The following is a 23,430-nucleotide window of genomic DNA, read 5'->3' as shown; positions in this document are numbered from 1 at the left end:
GTCTGAATACTTTTTGAATACACTGCAGTGGAGGCAATTTATCACTAATCCTTCATCTGACCATAACCAAGCACCCTCGGTATGTATATGAGCTTACACTGTTCCTTTAGCACCATATTCCATTGGCTTTCAAGTGAGAGATTACCATGTTATTTTGCAATAACTAAATGCTATTAAAAGTAAAACATGGACAACAGAACTGTGTAAAAAAGTATTTAGATTTGTAGCTATTGTGGTACAACTGTACTGTAGTTCCATATTAAAAGGTGAAATCCATGTTTTTATGGCACTGTTTCTGCATTTTATTTGACGGACAGCCTACTATATTTCAGGAGATTAGCAATAGGCTAAGCAGTGGAGTATCCTACGGAGAGTAATAAAATATGACGTTACATATTGTTTCATTGTTTTTCTTTATTTTCATATCTGCACAGATAACTTAATCAGGAACCAAAAAATATACCAGACAATAAAGTACTAAAAATCTGAAATAGAAATCCCCCCCACAAGGCTGTGCTCTATGGGCCTATGTGGCGTACCGCTTTGTCCACTGTTTGGCTGTTCTGTCATGCTCGGCTCTGTTTGTCGTGTACTGGGTGGCGATGCTTCCAACCAGGGGATCAGCTAAAAGTGAAAAACAACATGAGGGAAATAACAGTTAGAGGAGGGTGGTGAATCTTGAAACAATTACTTTGCTACTTATAAGTTATGCCACCTTGTAGTGGTATCATAAGGAATTATACATGCAATATAAGGCATTATGTGTGGGCCTCAAAGTGATAACTTTTTAAAAAAGTCATCCATATCTGAGCACAAAATGACACCAAAGAAATGGACCGGTATTTGCTATTTACCATGTTACCTGCAGATTCAATTTGACCCTTCTCGAGAGTCAGGAATACTTTTCTGGTATCATATTTCCAGCCTGGGACAGACGCAGATCTGACGAGAAACAAGTAAAGGGGACAAGGAAGCCAATTAGGCTCCCCGATGGATATCTTACCTGGGTTACAGTCTGTGAGCAGAGAGCAGATGGACAGCAGCACCTTGGAGATGGTGAGGGCGGGGCTCCAGTTGTCCTTCAGGATGTCCAGACAGATCACCCCCTGACTGTTGATGTTACAGTGGTAGATCCTTGTCCGAAACGTTACCTTGAGGAAAAACAAAAGTAGAAAACATACATGCCATGTGCATATTAAACATAATAACAAGGCTAGAGACTCTAGATCAAATTCTATACAGAACAAAAATATAAAACACAACATGTAAAGTGTTGGTCCCATGTTTCATGAGGTGAAATAAAAAATCCCACACTGTTTCCATACGGACAAAAAGCTTTTTTTGTGCACAAATTGGTTTTCATCCCTGTTAGTGAGCATTACTCCTTTGCCAAGATAATCAATCCACCTGACAGGTGTGGCATATCAAGAAGCTGATTGAACGGCATGATCATTACACAGGTGCACCTTCTGCTGGGGACAATAAAAGACCACTCTAAAATGTGCAGTTTTGTCACACAACACCACAAATACGTTTTGAGGGAGTGTGCAATTAGCATGCTGACTGCAGGAATGTCCACCAGAGCTGTTGCCAGAGAATTAAATGTTCATTTTTCTACCATAAACTGCCTCCGATGTCGTTTTAGAGAATTTGGCAGTATGTCCAACCGGCCTCACAACAGACCACATGTATAAAAAAGTTAAGTGTTTTGTTTCCTTGCAACAATTCCATATTGTAATGAAATGATCAAATGTGACAAAACAATCCAAATATAATAGAATTTCATTTGAGCATATTTTTATGGATTTGTTTTTAGCACATGGAATTAAACGTAGAACGGAAAAGTTAACTAGTGAGCTAACTAGCCAAGCTACAAGCTATGTTTCAAATTGTCTTAGTGTTGTTGCTATGTATCAAATTGCATAGGCTACCTGTCTCTCCTTCTCCTCTGGAAATGACCCGACTCGCACTGGCACACACACAATACACACAAACAGAGGCACACATGTAAATAGCTCTCTAGCATCTGGAAAGTGAGTCTCGGTAGGAGTATCGTTTTTTTTTTTTTTTTTTTTTTGCTGTGGCGGCAACAATTTAGCAGCAGCGTAATGTGACAGAAACACTGTCGCCATCGCCGGTCGCATTTTTTGCTGTGTATACCCTGAGGAACAAGCTAATTAATGCTAAGTAAATCTGTCCCATTCATTGCGTGGGACTAAACCAAGATGACCATTTTGTAGTGTAGAGGGTAAGTAGTGACTGGTAGCTGACGATTGCCTAGTACCTTGGGTGGTTTGAAGGGGTAGTCGGGTGTGAAGGCGATGTCCAGGAAAAAGACCCCTCCCTCGTAAACAGAGCCCGGTGGTCCCAGGATGGTTGACCTCCACTCATAGATGTTGTCTCCTTTGGGACCAGCGCTGGTATTAAATGAGATAAAGTTACAGATTATGTTATACTATTAGCCTGGCCACAAATCTGTAACTGCTCTAGCCAACTCCTTTGTCGTTACCCACCAGGAAAACCAAAGGAGAACAGTCTCCCTAATTGGTGTAAACCAGACAACGTTCTTTGTTATTGTTGTGGCTCAGGTCACTTGTGTGTGTATGTACTTTGTCTCATTGCCACAAGGGACAGATAACTTAAAGCTGCAAATCGGCAGTTGCAAAAACGACAATGCATTCTCCCCACCCGTTTATGTAAAAAGCTAAAAGGGCTAGAGAAATGTAACCACTCAAATTCATAGACAGAGCAATGGATGCTGAGACTGACCATATATGATTTCAAAATTATAGTTTTAACAATCACTATATAGCCTCAAAACATGGTTAACATTTACTTTGTTTACAACCATTGGAGTGAAACAACCGTATATATTTTGGGTTCTGATGGGGTACAACAGTTGAACTAAGCTCATAGAATAAGTTATGGGTACATGTAATTAATTCAGAAGTCCCAAAATGGATGAATCGACTGTGCCTTTAAACTACTGCACCTGCAAAAAACGTGTCTGTCAAACTGTTTAGAGCCTATTATCCCTTGGGGTTATACTCGCTTGGTGACCACACAGCTTTATATTGCTTGAGAGAACAGTACATTTTCTCTCAAGCGTCAAAGAAGCAGCCTCCATTCACAACCAATCCCTGATGACGTGCCTCTGTATCATGACCCATATTGATTTCCTCAGAGCAGATCAGCCTTTATCCTTGGTACATGCTGAACATGTAGTGGGAATCATCTAGGGAGTGATGACTACAAGGCTGATCCAATATAACGTGGGAGATGTAAAATTCAGCTTCATGTAGATTTCCTATAGAGGTCGACCGATTAATCGGCATGGCCGATTTCAAGTTTTCATAACAAATCAGTAAATCAGCATTTTTGGACGCCAATTATGGCCGATTACATTGCATTCCACGAGGAGACTGCGTGGCATTCTGACCACCTGTTACGCGAATGCAGCAAGCAGCCACAGTAAGTTGCTAGCTAGCACTAAACTTATTTTATAAAAAACAATCAATCTTCACATAATCACTAGTTACCTACATATGGTTGATGATATTACTAGGTTAACTAACTTGTCCTGCGTTGCATATAATCAATGCGGTGCCTGTTAATTTATCATCGAATCGCAGCCTACTTCGCCAAACGGGGGGTGATTTAACAAAAGCGCATTCGCGAAGAAAGCACAATCGTTGCACGAATGTACCTAACCTAACATCAATGCCTTTCTTAAAATCAATACACAGAAGTATATATATTTTTTTACCTGCATATTTAGTTAAAATAAATTCATGTTAGCAGGCAATATTAACTAGGGAAATTGTGTCACTTCTCTGCGTTCATTGCACGCAGAGTCAGGGTGTATGCAACAGCTTGGGCCGCCTGGTTCGTTGCGAACTAATTTGCCAGACTTTTACACAAGTATGACATAACATTGAAGGTTGTGCAATGTAACAGCAATATTTAGACTTATGGATGCCACCCGTTCAATAAAATATGGAACGATTCCGTATTTCACAGAAAGAATAAACTTTTTGTTTTCGAAATTATAGTTTCTAAATTTGACCATATTAATGACCAACAGCTCGTCTTTCTGTATTTATAATATTATAATTAAGTCTATGATTTGATAGAGCAGTCTGACTGAGCGGTGGTAGGCAGCAACACGCTCGTAAGCATTCATTCAAACTTTACTGCGTTTGCCAGCAGCTCTAAGCAATGCTTGAATCACAGCGCTGTTTATGACTTTAAGCCTATCAACTCCTGAGATTAGGCTGGCAATACTAAAGTGCTTATTAGAACATCCAATAGTCCAAGGTATATGAAATACAAATGGTATAGAGATAAATAGTCGACACGCCATAATTCCTATAATAACTACAATCTACAACTTCTTAACAGGGAGTATTGAACCACCAGCTTTCATATGTTCTGAGCAAGGAACTTACACGTTTACATGGCACATATTGCACTTTTACTTTTCTTCTCCAACACTATTTTTGCATCATTTAAACCAAATTGAGAATGTTCCATTATTTATTTGAGAGTAAATAGATTTTATGTATTATATTAAGTTAAAATAAGTGTTCATTGTTCTTTCAGTATTGTATAATTGTCATTATTACAAATATATATATAAAAATTGTCTGATTAATCGGTATCGGCTTTTTTGGTCCTCCAATAAATCGGTATCGGTATTGAAAAATCATAATCGGTTGATTTCTAAACACCTTTTTCTCCACCATCTTAATCCAGCCTTGCATTTCAAGTCAAAACAGTTTGATCAAAATAGAAGGTGCAGCTTTATTTTATCAGCATATGGGACATGAGAAAAATCAGAAAGTAATGCAAGCCTTTATGAATAAGTGATCAAATCATTATTGTTTGGAGAGTCGCCTGTAGGTATTGACCATGGCAATACGAAAGACACTGTGGACGGATTAGAACAGAGAAGATGAGCTCAAATAAAACCAACCTGCAGTTTGGCGGAGGGTCCAGCGTGATATCTGCCAGCTCTTTCTGAATCCTGCAGAAACAAACATGCCTTCAGATCAATCATTGATTGCCCAGCCATTCCTTTACACACCTTTGTTTTCTCAGCCATGGTCAAATACAGTGAGGCTAGAATATTTTGAAACACAAATAAAGTACAGAGAATACCTTAGTGCTAGCTACAATCATCTAGGAGATTAACCCACCCCTCTGACTAAATGTCACTTTGTTGGTGTTGTGTGTGACAACCAGCCAATATTTCATGAGGTTTGGGTGTTACCTCTTCGCGCTGGTGGATAGCAGCTTGGAGGTCTTGCTCATACTGGCTTTGCTCTCCCGTTTCTTGCAAGGTGTGTCCTTCGGTTTGTTTTGATTGGAGGAAGAAGATGAAGAGCTGGTGCTGACATGCGAATCCTCATCCGACATACCGGTTTGGACAAGAAATTAGCAGGAACCTACAATGCGATTGTGATGCAGCAGTTGAAGAACAAAAATGCAGTAGCTTTGACAAATGAAATTGCTTTCAAGCCATTTGCAAAATGAAGTTACATTACAGTTATGACAGAGCACCTTAGACCTTCTAGGAAAAAACAGCTACCTCAACATAGCTTGCTGAGATTACCTAAAAACAAGGCACTTCAACACAGCTACGACCAGTGACTTTTTCATAGCAGGTTAGGAGAACGTACGCAGCAGGTTAGGAGAATTAACGCAGCTGGTTAGGAGAATTAGGTTAAGGTTAGGAAAAGGTTTAGTGAAATGCTCTCCTAACCTGCTAGGAAAAGTCACTTTTGGTTATAGCTGTATCGAGGTGGCATGTTTTTAGGGAGTCCCTAGGCTTAGCGGATACCAACAACCTGATGCATCTGGTTTTCGGGGATAGAGTTTATTCAACTTAGCTTTTACACCTGCTACGTTACGTTAAGGCAGCGGTTTCCAACCTTTTTCGGTCACTGTACCACCTACAGAATTTTGCTCTGCCCAGAGTACCCCCTCATGTGCATTTTACCAGTAGGCCTATGGTCTCATGAGCCTTCAAGGACCCTCTGTGGATAGGCAAAGTACCCCTGGTTGGGAACCACTGGGTTAGGGAGTCCCATACAGCTTGCTGCTTGGCTAGTGCTCAGTTGAAATAGAATTAACTGGCTAGCTGCCACCCCCTGGCAATAATATTGTGATTATGGATGGTTGCGCAAACAATGTTGGACAGCCCTGATATGGCAAGCCTCCATTATTCCCCAAATGTAATAGATCATGATGTGTGAAAAAGTAACTAATTTACCGTCAGCTAATAATAAAAACACCCAGAGGAACAAATGGAACCATGGTGGTGAACAACAGCTAGTTAGTCTGTGTGGCCAACCACCATTTGATGGAAACATTCTCGGGCCTCCTTCACAGTAATTAATGTTAGCCCTTTAGCTAGTATCTCTGGTCTGGAGTTCTTTGCTATAGCCTATTCGCTCCGGGAGACCTGAAACGTTAAGACAATGATCTCACACATTGATGTGTGTGTAAATTACAGGTCTCCCGGAGCGAAGAGGATACAGCAGTTTGCTAGTGAGTTCGCCTAAAGTAGTTTACGTCTGCAACTGCTTGTGCCAAGTCAAGCTGGTTGGACTAGGTTTGATTAACTATGTGGACATTAACAGCTGGCTAGCATAACCATCTAGCTAGCTAGTTAACGCAAGTCTCAAACGTCCGACCTAATTTTCTCGCCCCCCCTTATTAGCCGACCGTTTGACTGTCCAGACCGTAGCCAAAGTTCGCAAAATACTGTAGTTACATCAAAGTTCACGCCCACCTCAACCTTTCAACGTTCTGAGATATTTAACTTGGCTAATGTTAGTTGGCTAGCTAGCTATTTGGCAAACAACGTTACACCATACAGTGAAGCTAGCTTAGCTACTAACGTTACTAGCTTGAGCTAGCTAACATTAGATTTATTTCCTGAGCCAGGCAGTGTCACCACAAATGTGTCTGTCGAGTCGTTAACTAGCCGTCTTTTCCAATACAAAACAAGTTGAATACACTCAGAGAACGTCAATGTATTTTATAAATCATGAGACCTATTCAATATTAAAAGTAACGTTAGCCAAGTAGCAAATTACCTCCTTTGTGTCTGGATCTCCCCACTGCCTGAGCTCGTGCGTATCGCCTTCTGTGGAACGGAAGTGCCGCGGTTGCAATGGAATCATATCGTGCGCTCACTATGATGAAGGTTAATCGGCGCACAGGGATCATTCAATATTAGGTCATGGTAGACTGATATGACATTTTGATATCATACATTTAAAAAATATGCACGAACAAGCACGTCGGATGAGGGCCAAGATAAAATTTGGAGTATCACTGACTCTCACCAAGTCAGGGTGAGAGAGAGGTTCATATATGGTCTATGGTTCATGCCCACCTCTAACCTAGACCTGTGATGCAGTTTCTTCTGCTGTAGTCTATTTTACCCTGGTTTCACTGATTCCCCAGAGTTCATTATATGCACAGGCAGCGGCAATGTGTGTCAGTCAGTCATGAGGCAGAAAACTGATAGGTCCAGAGATGATCATTTTAACGCCGTCACAGACCACAGAGGGTTCACAGTTACAGAACAGAGAGTATAGTCACAAGCCAACCAGTGTTTTATTGGGTGCTTCATTAATACAAGTCATAACAAACCACCCTGCCATGCCAGAGTAGCCAGTAAATGTACAAGTCCTGCCTCTTTCACAAGCAGACCTATATTTCTGTGGTCTGCCTCAAAAGCATTTGAAAAAATACATTCAGTACAAACAAAACCAGAGAGCGTAGAAGAGCATGACATGTCATTTGATGCAAATCTTCCTCCTGTTCCATGCAGATAACATTGATGACTGGAATAGGAAATTAAAAAACACACAAGAACCAAGAGTAAAGTAAAAAGAGTATATAATCTGCATTTTGTTCCTGGAGCCACTATGAAAACAAGGATACCTACTGTATAATTGAGGGACAATGCTTTTCAGAATAATAGTATTTTTTCAATACAATTCCAACATTCAGATATTGGAAAATAAATTCCCAATCTACTCTTTGTATAAAAAAAGAAGCTTTCAAGTCAACAAGGAACAAAGGACAGTTCTTTACAAAGAAAAGGTAGATACAAAGTTTAGGGGGGGGGGGGGATTACAGGTATACCGTTGCACTTAGTGAGTGTGCTTTGAAAGGCTGGGGAGAGAGGTAGAGAGGTACAGTGGGTGGGGGGAGGGGGGGGAGTGGAAAAGTCAGACGGGGATCTATGTGGCGTATCTCTTCGTCCACTGCTTGGCTATTCTGTCATGTTCTGTTCTGTTGGTCAGGTATTGTGTGGCAATGCTCCCCACCAGAGGGTCCGCTGCAATGACAACAAAAAAAGGATGCAGATCAGAGCATGCATTAATGAATAGCATTTCACAGGTGTATGGTTTTTGGACCCAGAGAGAGTTTAGAGCATATTATTACATTGTATTAAAATATGAATAAGGACTTTTTTTTAAAGATAATTAAAAATCCATCAACAGGTTCAACAGCAACAGAGCTACTGTCCCTGGGGAAGGGAACGCTGAAACTCCGCTAGTAGAGCTGCAGACAGTTATCAATGTATGAAACATTATCACCATCTCTGTGTGTAGATGATTTATGCTGTGAGTTTACATTATCTACACACAGAGATGGTGATAATGCTTCATGCGGTGAGTTTACACTATCGCCATCTCTGTGTGTAGATAGTGTAAACTCAAATGTCATTTAAAATCAGTCATGAATCACCAACTGAAATGAGAACACTGCAGATCCTGATGTGGACATTGACGGGTCTCTTACCTGGGTTACAGTCTGTGAGCAGAGAGCAGATGGACAGCAGCACCTTGGAGATGGTGAGGGCGGGGCTCCAGTTGTCCTTCAGGATGTCCAGACAGATCACCCCCTGACTGTTGATGTTACAGTGGTAGATCCTCGTCCGAAATGTTACCTGGTGAGTACAGGAAAAGAAAAGCAATTATAGTTTAGAACCCTGGTTCAGCATCAATACTGACAGTAGAATAGTCTAAATTGGACAAAATAAAATAACAGTGTGTGTAATTTCTTCGTTGAACAGATGGTGACAACCTTTATAACACGGCTGCAGACTTGATATACCATAACAAAATACCAGAATTTAATTTCCTTAGGCTTTAATATAGCCAAAAGGGGGCAGCATGGTGCATTTACCAATATGCAGAAAACCTTTATAATTGTCATGAAATGCCCCAGAAAAAAACCATGCCCATCTCTAATCTCGCTATAACCGTTACATATATTAGTTTGAGAGGAAAACAATCATTCCCATAAGACTTTCACAGGGATTCAAATAAGGGGTAAAAATTACTTTATTTGGTTTCAAATGTGCCGACGCCAAACCTTTGTACAAGAAACATCCACACAAACATCCCTGTTAAGTTTACTATCATGTTTCTGATTGACCGTGAGTCTGACATCTGTTTAGGCCTGACACCTGACACCAGCCCAGTCCTCCAATCACCAACATCTGGACAGACTGACCCTGACCTTGCAGAGGAAACTTCTAATGAGCCTTGGCATTCTGAACACACCGAGAACAGGACATTATAAATAACCCCACAATGGTGCACTCTCTGCCCCACTAACCCTAACAACTGAATCTTATACTTCCAATCTGTCCAACAAGCTTGTCAAACTGGAGTTTCAGTTAGGGGCATGAAAAAAGCTCTGGTAAGAGTCTATAGTATACAGCAAAACTCCAATGGAGCATGTATCATGTGCTATAGTGACGGAAGGACTGGCTACAGATCACAGTGGGACAAAACACTTGAGCCCTCTGGCTACACGGAGCAGAGCTTGAGCCTGTGGATTTGTTTGAGTCTGCTGTCAAACAGCAGAGCTTGTTCTTACACAGCTCAGAGAGAAACAGAGACAAAAAGAGAGAATGAGAGAAGGGGGGAGGAAACAGACAAAATGAGAGAGAGTCAGAACTCAATATGAAAGCCAGTGAGAGGGAAATTGGGTTATAAGAGGCAAAGAGATATCCAAAAGCACATTTCATACACTTGATAATGACATCCAACAACCGAAAATACTCCACAGGGTATGTTTCATGAAAAGGCTAATAAAGAATGAATTGAAAATATGAACTGGTAAAGGCTTGGAGGAGCACACCAGATTTCCAGAAAATCATGTTAGCTGTTGAAATTACATTAAAGCAAGAGTTCTTCACACAGGAAGAGAGCAGCACAATGGCACTAAAGCTATAAACCATTTGTGGTCACAGTGTGGCGGTGGGTGCTGACCTTGGGTGGTTTGAAGGGGTAGTCGGGTGTGAAGGCGATGTCCAGGAAAAAGACCCCTCCCTCGTAAACAGAGCCCGGTGGTCCCAGGATGGTTGACCTCCACTCATAGATGTTGTCTCCTTTGGGTCCGGCGCTGAAACATAAACATGTCAATATGTTTAGTAACTCAGGGCATTGGAATTGACAACCGGCTACTGACAGGGTAGCCTAAAGTAGACAGTCTGAGTCCAAGTGAGCAAGAGAGCGAGGAAGAAATGCTAGTTTCTGACAAGTTAAAGAAGCAGAGATTGGAGATCCTCAGTTTGCTCTTTTTAGCCTGAGTTTTAGTTCTGTTCAATGATTATCACTCAAGCTATCTTGGTTGTGCTGCCAAAGAAAATCTGAAACATTCTTAAACCCCCCAAAATGTGCAACATTCACAAAGGCTAATATCATCATCCATCCATTGAAATAAACAGTTTGTTAGGTGGATTGAGGATTCTCATTTCACAAAGAGAGAACAATTTAACTTTGTCAATTCATACAATATATACACAAAAATGTAATTGTATCTTGAAGGTCCTTTATTAGATGAGTAGTTATGTTGAGTGGGGTGAGGGTCACATCTGTTGGATAGTCAGGTAATTAATGTAATTTCCATATTAAGTCTCCACCCTCCCCCAACAGAACTGGAACACCGACCAGATCAGAAATCCCAGGACAAATGAGCAATTCCTCAGATTTCATGTCATTACTATACATGAACTTTAACATCGACCAAACCCACAGGTGCACAAGAGCACACACACCACGACGACTGCTCACACAGACGCTCACACATACTTAGACAGAGATTGGGAGCAGGATTGCAGCAGCACAGAAAATGCATGACTAGCAAAGTCACCAATCGCTTTGTTCATCTTGACAAGCACCAATAATCTGTGACTGACGTTTCCAGATGGCCATGTCAGAATGAAATGACTAGCAAGTTATGCTTTCTCCACAATATAATAACCTCAAATAGCGCGACTTGAGTATCAAACAAGTGTCTGGCTCAGTGCAAGCCCATGAGAATGGATCAGTCTCCACAAATAGAATGAAAGGACTAGACACTTCCTCTTTCCTGTAGTGTCAACACATGCAGATTTCACTCATCTTATACTATTTTTTTCTTTTCTAAAGCAACTGTTCAAAGCCTTTTTTAATTAGTTAAGGGACTTGAATATTTTTCAATAGCTGTTTTGTGCCCATAAGAGCAATGCAAATCTGGATTTATCTTGATGAGGCACAACGGAAATCTGTTTTATACTGGTATGATTTGGAAATGACTTAAGCATAGCATCTGGAGACCATGTTGGGCAATATTCATTGTCAGTGCATTGCAACAGGGCAGATGTGGCCTATTAATGTAACGGTAGTCCTCCTCCTCTTCAACCGAAAAGGAGGAGTAGTGATGGAACCAAGGCGCAGCGGGTTGTGAACACATAATTTATTTACAGAAAAACGAAAAAAACACGAACTTCACTATAACTAACAAAACAACAAACGGAGTAGACAGACCTGGACGACGAACTTACATTAAACACAAAGAACGCACGAACAGGGAAAATAGACTACACAAAATGACGATGTACAAAACAAACCGAACAGTCCCGTATGGTGCGACAAACACTGACACAGGAGACAACCACCCACAACGAACACTGTGAAACAACCTACCTAAATATGACTCTCAATTAGAGGAACGCCGAACACCTGCCTCTAATTAAGAGCCATACCAGGCAACCCTAAACCAACATAGAAACAGACAACATAGAATGCCCACCCAAACTCACGTCCTGACCAACTAACACATACAACAAACTAACAGAAATAGGCCTGGAACGTGACAATTAATAGCTAGCTGTAATGAATCTGTAATGAAGAAATGTTCTGATGTTGCTTAGGTGGGTGAGGTAACCACTGCACTGTTCATGGAGAAAATGAGTTTCAACCAGACACAGGGAGAACTGTTCTTATGTGGGTAGGGGAAGACGTTATTTACTCATCTACACATCCCTGCACCAGAGGTAATCTGCAGATTTAATGGGTCATGTTCATAAGGCCCGAAACAGAAGAAAGATGAGTAAAATGGGAAGGTTGTATGTGAAATTATCCAACGAGAACTAATGGTTTATATTTTCCGTTGTAAAGAGTTTTGCTACAGTGTGCCATTTTGAACACACAGTTTAGTTTAGCTGTAGGCAATTTCATTTTCAATACTTACGGAAAAAATAACATTTAAATCAAACGTCTACATTAAACATGATTCAAGGTGAAAAACTCATTGTAGCTTAATAATGCAATAATAAAAAATAAACACCTCCCACTGTGCCAGATGTGTGATCCTTTTCAAAGCAGCACAGATACAGGGACTCTTTCATGTCCTTTGAGGCCGATCACTTTCGAGCCCAGATGAGATAGATGAGACAGCAGGGCAGAGGATCCACTCTACGCCACCTCTGTGTAGATCTGACAACACACGGACCTCTGGGTAAAGGCTAAGTCAATAGTTTAAAGTACGTGCCACGACTGGAGGTTGCCCGGCAACCCCCCCCCCACCCCACACCACCAGCAGCAGGGATTGTGGTGCTTTGTGGAGGCTGCCTGAGCATTCAGGACCTGACCGACAGTCTCTCATTAGACCAGTGGAGTGGGAGAGCAGAGCCGAGGCCACAGCATCGGACTGAGACAGAGAGAGGCTGTCTAGGTTAAGGATATCGACTGAATCAGCATCTTGAATGGCCAGGTTTAGGTGTCAAAGGAGATTCTGCTCACCCTTACATCCTGCTTTGGTCATGGGATGAATAGAGATGTTTTATAGCAGATCCTATTCTCCAAGCCCAAAACTGTGCAAGGGGTATAAGTAATCATTACTGAGCCACTCTAAAATGCACAATGATTTTAATGCTAGTCAAAGGATTTGAATTTGGGATGCTTAACATTTATAGGGAATGAATGTGCCTGCTCAAAATCTTACATCAAGTCGCTAGACGTTAGAAGACAGACAAAGCACCAACATATGTTTTTGTCATGTGGCATAATCTAACCCCAGACTAATTTCACTGCATATAGGCCTATAGCCGAATACTGCGATTTCGCAACAGTAATAGAGCTCTCCTTGCTCTACTATGGGAACACTCATCCATTAATGCAGACATATCTAGTTGAGTTCAATACACATGACATTAAACATGAAATCGCTACGGTTTGCAATAATATCCTGTGTGCGACTCGAGAGTTATAATAAATCTGCAGTACGTCGGTAGATTTCTTTGAGTCACTGAGTATTTGGGTCATTTGTTCCAAGAATCTGGGATGCATTAGTGTGCGGGTGTCCGTGAGAATCTACCACTAGCCATCCTCTGCCATTACACTCATGTGGGAATGGCTCCGACAGCTAGAGTGCTGCCTCCGCAACAGAATGCAACCCAACAGAATCCCCAAATAAAACCCCTCAGGCCCGATTTACTCTGTTTTCAAACCGCTGTGGAACTCACTTATCATCTTGTTCGAATCCAAATGTAAAAAACGGAATGCCAAAACATGTTATGCTTGTCAGTTAGCTAGGCATGGTTGATTCCTTTTTAACATGATACAAGTTGTATCTCATCTTTTATCATGCCATATTCTAAATGAAACAATACACTGGTAAATCTGGCATACATATGGAAACTTTCAATTAACGGAAGATGGCTATTCATATGACCGCAGACACAAAACCACTGACTAGATCGTCTACATGATGTTGAACGACGACATGGACAAACCACATACATATCATAATGAACCATGTTCGTTTCATGTATGCTCTTACATGCCCATAGACAGTGGACAAAGAATCTATTCTGAAATACATCTCATTAACTGCCTTAATTTTGCTGGACCTCAGAAAGAGTAGCTGCTGCCAAGTCAGCAGCTAATGGGGATCCATAATAAATACAAATAACACCATTTCAATATAAAATATACTAGGCTGGCTGACACAAAGGAACCCTTACAAAATGTTGTTTTTATGGAGGCGGTGTACTGCAGGCCTTCTCCATTCATACACCGTTCCACTTCACACCAACGTTACTGGAAACTATCTATGTAACAAGCTGTGATCCATAAGTAACGGAGACCAGACATAATTTCCATATATATTGAATGACCTTTCCTTGCAGTGGCTGTGAGAGACTAGTGCACCCCGTGTCCCATTTAACATGGTCTATATTACATGATTGCAGACAATCTAGAGATTGTGCCAACATGCCAAAACCTTTATCATATTGTATGGCGATTACAGTAATCTCTGGCAAATCGGTGACCTTACCTCCACGGGCTATCGCCAGCTCTGGTAATTCTCCCTGACATCAGGGAAGCAGTTGAGTTGACGAGCAGATGCAGACAGGTGATCAGCCTGTGTCATTTATCCTACTCATGATGACAGAGACAAGCCGATGACAGTGTTCTACCACTGCTGACCTCAGTTACAGGGAACATTGCTTAATCGTGTGTGTGACAGACAAAAATACTCAAAACTCAGACCATTCTAGGATGGCCCATGCTGTTCACTTACAGTATTTATGAAAATTTGTGGGGTGTTTTCTGGCAAGCACTCACTGTGTGTAGGAGTGTGTCTGTTCGACAGAATGTCTAAAATGTTCTCTCTATTCCACCTTTGACATCCGCTGTGCAGCCAGAGACAAGAGAACACAAAAGGTTATGAGAGTGTAATTTATTCCTCATCTTATTAGCTTGTTAACACAACAAGCTAATAACTGCAGAAGACAGACAGAACCAAGCACAGAGACAGAAACTATGCCAGCATTTGTAGTTCAGTTCAAGGTCAAAAACTGTCAATGTGTACAAAATAATAACAATAATTCAAATATGCTGCCAGAAGGCAAAGTAGCAACAACCATACTAAATCAACAAATGAAAAAGGCATTTGAGTACATGTTCATGTGTTGAATTGTTAACGTACAAGGCCAGGCAACCTTATGGATGTGGTGACTAGAGAATGTGCCTTCTTATGCAGTACCAATTTAACATGTATTTGGTGCAAGTGGCACAATCCACAGTTCCTTAAAATAATTGAGCAAAAACCTTTTATACCTCAAGCTGTTCAGTATGTTGCTGTATAAAAACGTCTCAAAATTGACCACCACAGCAAAAGGTGTTGTATAAAAGAGTAACGGAACCCATAATTGAATGTGATTCAGTCTGTTTTGGCGCTTTTTAATGCTGCCATGTGCAAATAGAACTATTATCTTAATTATTCACCATTCCAGTTCATTTCCCTTAGGCACCTTTCTTTACTAATGGCATAGTCATTCAGTTAAGATCTTCTGTTCCATTGGCGCGGTGGCGGTTATCAGAAAGGGAACTTAATGACGCAATCTTTGTTTCCACTGACCGTGAAAGCAAAGCGCCGACGACCAATTACCATGTAGCTCAGCAACAGAGGTGACACCTCCCTCCCCAGACTTTCGTCTTTATTTGCACAAATGACATGGTTTGTTTTTAAATCAAGCCTTTTATTGTTCATCCTTACTATGAATACTGTAATTATTTGCCTGTGATTTATCCTGAAACAAGCATTTATGGCAGAAATGGTTGAATATGTGCACGGTTTCTTCGAGTACAAGTGAACCACATACAAATATTTACCCCTAACAGACCATTTCACATGCTGGTTCAATCAACTTAAACTACCTTCCATTTGGAATTGATGAGAATGTGTACTTTGGAAGGTACTTCAGATACTTTTATGACATCAATAGGTAATACAATCTTTTCTATTCCCATTCCTCCATTTTAATTACTAAGATGTTTCTAAAAAAAACAGGGACTTTGGTGGGTAAACATCTCTCTCCTCGCAGCATTGCTGGTGCCTGAAGCAAGCTTCTTATGCATTGCAAATGTTTGTCTCAGGACTCTCCATAAATAATGTATAACATATATCATAATACACAGGCTTCGCATACATGAATGACTCAAAATGATGAGTCATTAAAAAATAAAAATAAATCACTTAACCCACAGAGTTTGTGTGTACTGAACTGAAGTATATCACAACAAAAGAGGCCATACTTGAAGTAGCTACATCAGAAAAGCACTGCTGCTCTCACTCCAAACCCTTAACCAGTCAGCCACGACCACAGGTTTTTTCAGTACACATAATCCTCCCACAAAGCTGCAGCTCCCGGGGCAGTTGCTTGGCCTTGTGGCCAAGGAAATAGACTCGTTACCAGAAGGTTACTGGCAGAGATGAGTGGTATGGTGTTATTCATTGGTGAAGCACATGATTTATAGCCTGGTTTCCGTCTCTATTCAGCTATTACCTTCCACTCCTTTCGGCAATTCGATCATTAATGAGCTCGAGGAGATCAAAGGATTTGATCCTGAATCGATAACCCGCACAGCTATCATCCAATCACAATGTTTATGCAAATTAGACTGATAGCAAAACGTTCTAATTTACTTCATAAATTTAATTGGAAACATTCTAACATTGAAATGTATTACATCAGAATTCCCATTGTAAACAAACATTGGGTGTTGGAAGAACAGATGCTTCCCCATTTAATGCATTTTTACCACCAGACAATGTGATCAGACAATGTGATCAGAGAAGCTGAATAACAATATCAACACAACATGCAACAATTTGAAATATTTTACTGAAGTACAGTTCATTAAAGGAAATCAGTAAATTGAAATGAATTCATTAGGCCCTAATCTATGGATTTCACATGACTGGGAATACAGATATGCATATGTTGATCACAGATACCGTAATTTTTTTTTTTAAAGGTAGGGGCGTGGATCAGAAAAACAGACAGTATCTGGTGTGACCACCATTTCCCATACGCAGCGCGACATCTCCTTTGCATAGACTTGATCATGCTGTTGATTGTGGCCTGTGGAATGTTGTCCCAGTCCTCTTCAATGGCTGTGCGAAGTTGCTGGATATTTGCAGTAACTGGAACACTCTGTCGGACACGTCGATCCAGAACATCCCAAACATGCTCAATGGGCACCATGTCTGGTGAGTATGCAGACCATGAAGAACTGGGTCCTTTTCAGCTTCCAGGAATTGTGTACAGATCCTTGTGACATGGGGTCATACATTATTATGCTGAAACATGAGGTGACGGTGGCGGATGAATGGCACGACAATGGGCATCAGGATCTCGTCACTGTATCTCTATGCATTCAAATTGCCATCGATAAAATGCAATTGTGTTCGTTGTCCGTAGCTTATGCCTGTCCATATCATAACCTCACAGCCACCATGGGGCACTCTGTTCACAATGTTAACATCAGAAAACCACTCAGCCACACGACATCTGCCCGGTACAGTTGAAACCGGGATTCATCCATGAAGAGCACACTTTTTCAGCGTGCCAGTGGCCATTGAAGGTAAGCATTTGCCCACTGAAGTCAGTTGCGATGCCAAACTGCAGTCAGGTAGAGATCCTGGTGAGGACAACAAGGATGAGCTTCCCCGAGGAGGTTTCTGACAGTTAGTTCAGAAATTGTTTGCTTGTGCAAACCCACAGTTTTATCAATGTCCGGTTAGCTCGACTCAGACCATCCCGCAGGTAAAGAAGCTGAATGTGGAGGTCCTGGGCTGGCATGGTTACACATGGTCTGCAGTTGATGTGAGGCCAGTTTAACATACTGCCAAATTCTCGAAAATGACATTGAGGCGACTTATGGTAGAGAAATGAACATTCAATTCTCTGGCAACAGCTCTGGTTGACATTCCTGCAGTCAGCATACCAATTGCACGGTCCTTCAAAACTTGAGACATCTGTGGCATTGTGTTGTGTGACAAAACTGCACATTTTAGAGTGGCCTTTTATTGTCCCCAGCACAAGGTGGACCTGTGTAATGATAATTTTGTTTAATCAGCTTCTTGAAATGCCACACCTGTCAGGTCAATGGATTATCTTGGCAATGAGAAATGCTCACTAACAGGGATGTAAACAAATTTGTGCACAGAATAAGAGAGAAGAGAGAGGCCAGTGGAGATGCATGAATTGCGCAAAAGGTGAACAGTGAAGACAGAGAAGAGAGAAGTTAATTCATAGGCTGGGGCATTAACAGTGGTGGAAAAAGTACCCCATTGTCATTATTGAGTAAAAGTAGAGACCTTAATAGAAAATTACTCAAGTAAAAGTGAAAGTCACAAAGTAAAACACTACTTGAGTACAAATCTAAAAGTATTTGGTTTTAAATATACTTAAGTATCAAAAGTAAAAGTATTAATAATTTTTAATTCCTTATTTTAAGCAAACCAGACGCCACCGTTTTCTTGTTTTTTATTTATTTACTGATTGTCGGGCCACACTTCAACACTCAGACATAATTTACAAACAAAGCATGTGTGTGCAGTGCGTCCATCAGATCAGAGGCAGTAGTGATGACTAGGGATGTTCTCTTGATAAGTGCATGAATTTGACAATTTTCCTGTCCTGCTAAGCATTCAAACATGTAATGAGTGCTTTTAGGTGTCAGGGAAAATGGATGGAGTAAAAAGTACATTATTTTCTTTAAGAATGCAATGAAGTAAATGTTAAAGTTGACAGAAAGGTAAATCGTAAAGCAAAGTACAGATACCCCAAAAAGTTACTTAAGTAGTACTTTAAAGTATTTTTACTTAAGTGCTTTACACTAATGGCCATTAATCCACCATTTGTATGCTAGTCTACATATTGTAATAAGTGCTTTTAGGTGTCAGGGAAAATGTATGGAGTATTGAATGTATTGAATTTGCAGACGTGTTGCTGTGCGTTTTGTTGCCAACCTTACTTTGCTAGCTGACAACTTTACGTTTTTTTCTTTTTACTTTTTAATTACCGTTTATATTTCTAGTTTTTCCATCACAACTTTTTTCCCTCATTCAACTTTTTCACTCCGTGCGCTTTATCTGGACATGGTTCGTCAGCACTTTCAACAGCCGAAGCTAAGTAGTAACATTAACATGATGTCTTTTAATTGCAGTCGCTGTACTCATAATATACAGGAGAACGATCGCCTTACGGCGAGGATAGCTGTGCTACAAGCACAGCTTCAGACGCAATCGTTAGGCAAGGGTAATTTCAGTGTAGGAAAGGAAGAAACAGCGTCTGTGTCACCAGTAAGTACAGATACTAACGTTAGTATAAATCCCCCCCGCACAGTCCCCGCAGCCGGACAACTTTCTCATGGCTTCTGGAGGGAAAGGCTGTAGGAATGTTCAACTGGTGTCTCTCATTCAGCCGACAGAAACTTTCAACCGGTTTCCCCCATTAAGTAGCGAGTCGGAGTCTGAGGCCGAGTTTTCTCTTGTCTCTACTCCTCCCGTTACGGGGTCTGAGAACCCGAAGGCTCCCACCATTAGCTCTGACAAATTGAAAACCCTAGTCATTGGCGACTCCATTACCCACAGTATTAGACTTAAAACGAATCACCCAGCGATCATACACTGTTTACCAGGGGGCAGGGCTACCGGCGTTAAGGCTAATCTGAAGATGATGCTGGCTAAAGCTAAAACTGGCGAGTGTAGAGAGTATAGGGATATTGTTATCCACGTCGCCACCAACGATGTTAGGACGAAACAGTCAGAGGTCACCAAGCTCAACATAGCTTCAGCGTGTAAATCAGCTAGAAAGATGTGTCGGCATCGAGTAATTGTCTCTGGCCCCCTCCCAGTTAGGGGGAGTGACGAGCTCTACAGCAGAGTCTCACAACTCAATCGCTGGTTGAAAACTGTTTTCTGCCCCTCCCAAAAGATAGAATTTGTAGATAATTGGCCCTCTTTCTGGGACTCACCCACAAACAGGACCAAGCCTGACCTGCTGAGGAGTGACGGACTCCATCCTAGCTCTGGAGGGGTGCTCTCATCTTATCTACCAACATAGACAGGGCTCTAACTCCACAATGAAATAGGGTGCAGGCCAGGCAGCAGGCTGTTAGCCAACCTGCCAGCTTAGTGGAGTCTGCCACTAGCATAGTCAGTGTAGTCAGCTCAGCCATCCCCATTGAGACTGTGTCTGTGCCTCGACCTAGGTTGGGCAAAACTAAACATGGCGGTGTTCGCCTTAGCAATCTCATTAGGATAAAGACCTCCTCCATTCCTGCCATTATTGAAAGAGATCGTGATACCTCACATCTCAAAATAGAGTTACTTAATGTTAGATCCCTCACTTCAAAGGCAGTTATAGTCAATGTACTAATCACTGATCACAATCTTGATGTGATTGGCCTGACTGAAACATGGCTTAAGCCTGATGAATTTACTGTGTTAAATGAGGCCTCACCTCCTGGTTACACTAGTGACCATATCCCCCGTGCATCCCGCAAAGGCGGAGGTGTTGCTAACATTTACGATAGCAAATTTCAATTTACAAAAAAGAAAATGACGTTTTCGTCTTTTGAGCTTCTAGTCATGAAATCTATGCAGCCTACTCAATCACTTTTTATAGCTACTGTTTACAGGCCTCCTGGGCCATATACAGCGTTCCTCTCTGAGTTCCCTGAATTCCTATCGGACCTTGTAGTCATAGCAGATAATATTCAAATTTTTGGTGATTTTAATATTCATATGGAAAAGTCCACAGACCCACTCCAAAAGGCTTTCGGAGCCATCATCGACTCAGTGGGTTTTGTCCAACATGTCTCTGGACCTACTCACTGCCACAGTCATACTCTGGACCTAGTTTTGTCCCATGGAATAAATGTTGTAGATCTTAATGTTTTTCCTCATAATCCTGGACTATCGGACCACCATTTTATTATGTTTGAAATCGCAACAAATAATCTGCTCAGACTCCAACCAAGGAGCATCAAAAGTCGTGCTATGGGCCTCCCGGGTGGCGCAGTGGTCTAGGGCACTGCATCGCAGTGCTAACTGCGCCACCAGAGTCTCTGGGTTCGCCCCCAGGCTCTGCCGCGACCGGGAGGTCCGTGGGGCGACGCACAATTGGGCCAGCGTCATCCGGGTTAGGGAGGGTTTGGCCGGTAGGGATTTCCTTGTCTCATCGCGCTCCAGCGACTCCTGTGGCGGGCTGGGCGCAGTGCGCGCTAACCAAGGGGGGCCAGGTGCACGGTGTTTCCTCCGACACATTGGTGCGGCCGGCTTCCGGGTTGGAGGCGCGCTGTGTTAAAGAAGCAGTGCGGCTTGGTTGGGTTGTGCTTCGGAGGACGCATAGCTTTCGACCTTCGTCTCTCCCGAGCCCGTACGGGAGTTGTAGCGATGAGACAAGATAGTAATTACTAGCGATTGGATACCACAAAAATTGGGGAGAAAAGGGGATAAATTAAAAAAAAAAAAAAAAAAAAAAAAAAAAGTCGTGCTATAAATTCTCAAGACAACACAAAAATTCCTTGATGCCCTTCCAGACTCCTTCTGCCGACCCAAGGACGTCAGAGGACAAAAATCAGTTAACCACCTAACTGAGGAACTCAATTTAACCTTGCGCAATACTCTAGATGCAGTTGCACCCCTAAAAACTAAAAACATAAGATCAAAAAATCTGAAATCACAAGAAACTAGCTACCTGGCATACAGAAAATACCCGAGCTCTGAAGCAAGCTTCCAGAAAATTGGAACGGAAATGGCGCCACACCAAACTGGAAGTCTTCCGACTAGCTTGGAAAGACAGTACCGTGCAGTATCGAAGAGCCCTCACTGCTGCTCGATCATCCTACTTTTCTAACTTAATTGAGGAAAATAAGAACAATCCGAAATGTCTTTTTGATACTGTTGCAAAGCTAACTAAAAAGCAGCATTCCCCAAGAGAGGATGGCTTTCACTTCAGCAGTAATAAATTCATGAACTTCTTTGAGGAAAAGATCATGATCATTAGAAAGCAAATTACGGACTCCTCTTTAAATCTGCGTATTCCTCCAGGGTTTAGCTGTCCTGGATCTGCACAGCTCTGCCAGGGCCTGGGATCGGGAGAGACACTTAAGTGTTTTAGTACTATATCTCTTTGACACAATGATGAAAATAATCATGGCCTCTAAACCTTAAAGCTGCATACTGGATCCTATTCCTACTAAACTACTGAAAGAGCTGCTTCCTGTGCTTGGCCCTCCTATGTTGAACATAATAATTGGCTCTCTATCCACCGGATGTGTACCAAACTCACTAAAAGTGGCAGTAATAAAGCCTCTCTTGAAAAAGCCAAACCTTGACCCGGAAAATATAAAAAACTATCGGCCTATATCGAATCTTCCATTCCTCTCAAAAAATTTTGAAAAAGCTGTTGCGCAGCAACTCACTGCCTTCCTAAAGACAAACAATGTATACGAAATGCTTCAGTCTGGTTTTAGACCCCATCATAGCACTGAGACTGCACTTGTGAAGGTGGTAAATGACCTTTTAATGGCGTCAGACCGATGCTCTGCATCTGTCCTCGTGCTACTAGACCTTAGTGCTGCCTTTGACACCATCGATCACCACATTCTTTTGGAGAGACTGGAAACCCAAATTGGTCTACACGTACAAGTTCTGTCCTGGTTTAGATCTTACCTGTCGGAAAGATATCAGTTTGTCTCTGTGAATGGTTTGTCCTCTGACAAATCAACTGTACATTTCGGTGTTCCTCAAGGTTCCGTTTTAGGACCACTATTGTTTTCACTATATATTTTACCTCTTGGGGATGTTATTCGAAAACATAATGTTAACTTTCACTGCTATGCGGATGACACACAGCTGTACATTTCAATGAAACATGGTGAAGCCCCAAAATTGCCCTCGCTAGAAGCCTGTGCTTCAGACATAAGGAAGTGGATGGCTGAAAACGTTCTACTTTTAAACTCGGACAAAACAGAGATGCTTGTTCTAGGTCCCAAGAAACAAAGAGATCTTCTGTTAAATCTGACAATTAATCTTGATGGTTGTAAAGTCGTCTCAAATAAAACTGTGAAGGACCTCGGCGTTACTCTTGACCCTGATCTCTCTTTTGACGAACATATCAAGACTGTTTCAAGGACAGCTTTTTTTCCATCTACGTAACATTGCAAAAATCAGAAATTTTCTGTCCAAAAATGATGCAGAAAAATTAATCCATGCATTTGTTACTTCTAGGTTAGACTACTGCAATGCTCTACTTTCCGGCTACCC

At 41.6% G+C, this 23,430-nt stretch overlaps 2 protein-coding genes across 3 annotated transcripts in view; both read right to left on the bottom strand.

Moving 5' to 3' along the window:
- Window positions 1-394: 394 nt before the first annotated feature.
- On the bottom strand, window positions 395-7,359 carry LOC129837461 (ubiquitin-conjugating enzyme E2 E1). Of its 2 annotated transcripts, none has more exons than XM_055903631.1 (6): window positions 7,104-7,359; window positions 5,273-5,406; window positions 4,976-5,026; window positions 2,285-2,417; window positions 1,004-1,151; window positions 395-624 (listed from the first exon to the last, which is right to left on the bottom strand). In XM_055903631.1, exons 1-6 carry the CDS (start codon window positions 7,188-7,190, stop codon window positions 527-529), a joined length of 651 nt encoding a protein of 216 aa, XP_055759606.1. In that variant the 5' UTR covers window positions 7,191-7,359; the 3' UTR covers window positions 395-526. The 2 variants fall into 2 exon arrangements, with proteins under 2 accessions (XP_055759606.1, XP_055759605.1); XM_055903630.1 differs by having other exon boundaries at window positions 5,273-5,447; window positions 7,104-7,341.
- A 251-nt stretch (window positions 7,360-7,610) lies between these two features.
- LOC129837303 (ubiquitin-conjugating enzyme E2 E2) overlaps window positions 7,611-23,430 on the bottom strand; it is a 43,317-nt gene continuing 27,497 nt past the window's right edge. The window contains exons 4-6 of the mRNA XM_055903353.1: window positions 10,308-10,440; window positions 8,827-8,974; window positions 7,611-8,359 (exon numbers count right to left, since the gene is read on the bottom strand). Of these exons, the coding sequence (XP_055759328.1) occupies window positions 8,262-8,359; window positions 8,827-8,974; window positions 10,308-10,440 (379 nt within the window). The 3' untranslated portion in view covers window positions 7,611-8,261. The remainder of the gene's footprint in view (window positions 8,360-8,826; window positions 8,975-10,307; window positions 10,441-23,430) is intronic.

This window comes from Salvelinus fontinalis, chromosome 38, assembly GCF_029448725.1.
Source record: "Salvelinus fontinalis isolate EN_2023a chromosome 38, ASM2944872v1, whole genome shotgun sequence".
Taxonomy (NCBI): Eukaryota; Metazoa; Chordata; class Actinopteri; order Salmoniformes; family Salmonidae; genus Salvelinus; species Salvelinus fontinalis.
Note: the sequence above shows the minus strand (reverse complement) of the source record. Positions and strands in the feature narration are given on the sequence as shown.